The following is a 2,107-nucleotide window of genomic DNA, read 5'->3' as shown; positions in this document are numbered from 1 at the left end:
TACATAACTTAAAGATTGCTTCCTTTAATACTGCTCTAGTACCTGGCACACCAGTCAATGTCAAGAAAATCATAGAAACCATACCAAAAGACCTCGATGTAGTCTTTCTCCAAGAAGTTTGGCTCCAATCTCATTCCCACCTAATTTCTGAAGAGCTGAAATCCTCATATCCATACTCCTTCCATGGACACAAGGAAGTTGTGAATGAAGCATCTTGTACGGATGATTCATTCCATAGATTCGCTCTTCCTTTCCTTCATTGTGTCCGTGAAAAAAATTTGACACTTTCGTGGACAACTTTGGGACCTTGTGCTGAATTTTTGAGTCGAGCTGCCTATGGAAACTTTAAATGTATATCCTGTGTCCTGACATCTGTCGTTGAGAATAAGAATATAGCCAATTGTTACACTCCTGGACACACAGGTCAGGAATTTCTCTATGACGGCTCCAATGGATTGATGGTTCTGAGTAAGACACCAATCTCACGTGCCAATTACACTTCCTATCCTTCATTTTTATTGAGTAGAGGATTATTAGAGATGTGTATCAATGGATTATTTATTATGGAGTCACACTTTCCTTTTAATTTTGGGATTGACTTGCCAGTAATGTATCAACCAGAGTTTTCTAGGATGGTTATCATGAAGAGACCTAATATCTTGGTTGGTGATTTGAATAGTGGACCATTGACGCAACCAGAAGGTTATGAAACACTTGCTGGATATGGATATCAGTCAATTGATCCAAATAAGGCAACTTTCTGTGTGAATGGATTAAATTGGGAAATTGGCGATTGTTCTGATGATCCAGAAAGAAATACTGGAATGGATCATATCATGGTTGATAAATTTAGTAGAATTTTGGAATGGAATTCCAATAATTCCTTCAAACTCCAATTATTTGGAGATTCAACTCCAACTCCGAGTGATCATTTGGGTATCACAACTGAGCTGAATTATAATATGGCTAGAAAACATCCATATTGTGTCTAAATAAACTAAAATAACACCTAGGTTTCTTTGAAATACAGTTTCTTCCTAAATTTTGTTGTAATTCGAAACTGAAAGATTAAATTCAAACACTGATGAACTTTGCCTGATCTAAATTAAATCAAAAAAAAAAATGTCATCATTTAGTGATTTGCCTCCAGAGGTGCTCATAGAGATTTTCAACTTTCTCTCCATAAAACACCTCGGAACGATATTACAAATCGATCGGTCAACTCATAATATTGTAATGAATTCCAGAATTTTTTGGAGAAATTTATGGAATGAATATTACAATCGTCTTTTAATTCCAAATATGATGCTGGAGATTTTGGAGAAGAAATTTGATGAAAATACAAATTCACCACAACAACAATTTATTGACTTGATAGAAATGAAGAAGGAAATGAAAGATGGAATTCTCAAGATTTTATCAGATTTGGAATTGGATCGAAAAGAGTGTGAAAAATCGAGGGAAGAACATGAGCAAGAGTATGGATATGATGAAACCTCATTGTGGTGGATGGAAATTATTAATGGAATTGAAAGGGATATGGAGCACTATGAGAATTTATTGAAATTGTTACAAGTTGACTAAATATATATTTAATATTTTACAATGCTATTAATTTTTCCCCTATACTCAAATATATATCATACTGATATTTAATTGTAACAGAGTAAGAAATTGAAATTGTTGTTTATTCAATTAAATGTAATTATTTTTGTTGTAATACGAAACTGAAACATTCATTCCAAATCTAACATTTGCATACAATATATGAATATGATCGAGTTTTACACTTCTCAACTCTTTCATTTCACTAATTGCCTTGGAACCTTCCCTTTCAATATTTTCATTTCCATGAATGTATAAAGTTTTCAAGTTGACCAAGTTACTGAGATACTTTGCACCCTGAGTTTGAATTTGATTGTGATCAATGGTGAGGAGAGTTAGATTTTGCATTTTTCCAATAAATTTGGCGCCTTCATCTCCAATTTCGTTTAGTCTAATGTTTAGGTTTGTTAATTGGTTCAATTGACTAAGTGATTTGGCTCCTTCATCATTAATTCGATTGCAACTAATATTAAGAATAGTTAATTTTGCAGTTGACTAATGA

General features: G+C 33.3%; 1 protein-coding gene across 1 annotated transcript in view; it reads left to right on the top strand.

The window, feature by feature from the left end:
* Positions 1-992, top strand: part of NAEGRDRAFT_76196 (uncharacterized protein) — a gene marked incomplete at both ends in the record, with an annotated part of 5,619 nt that extends 4,627 nt beyond the window's left edge. Inside the window, one exon of the mRNA XM_002668838.1 lies at positions 40-992. Coding sequence (XP_002668884.1) covers positions 40-992 — 953 coding nt within the window. The remainder of the gene's footprint in view (positions 1-39) is intronic.
* Positions 993-2,107: the final 1,115 nt, after the last annotated feature.

Source organism: Naegleria gruberi, assembly GCF_000004985.1.
Source record: "Naegleria gruberi genomic scaffold NAEGRscaffold_95, whole genome shotgun sequence".
Lineage (NCBI taxonomy): Eukaryota > Heterolobosea > Eutetramitea > Acrasida > Naegleriidae > Naegleria > Naegleria gruberi.
The sequence above is the reverse complement of the archived record's forward strand: the minus strand, read 5'-3'. Positions and strand labels throughout refer to the sequence as shown.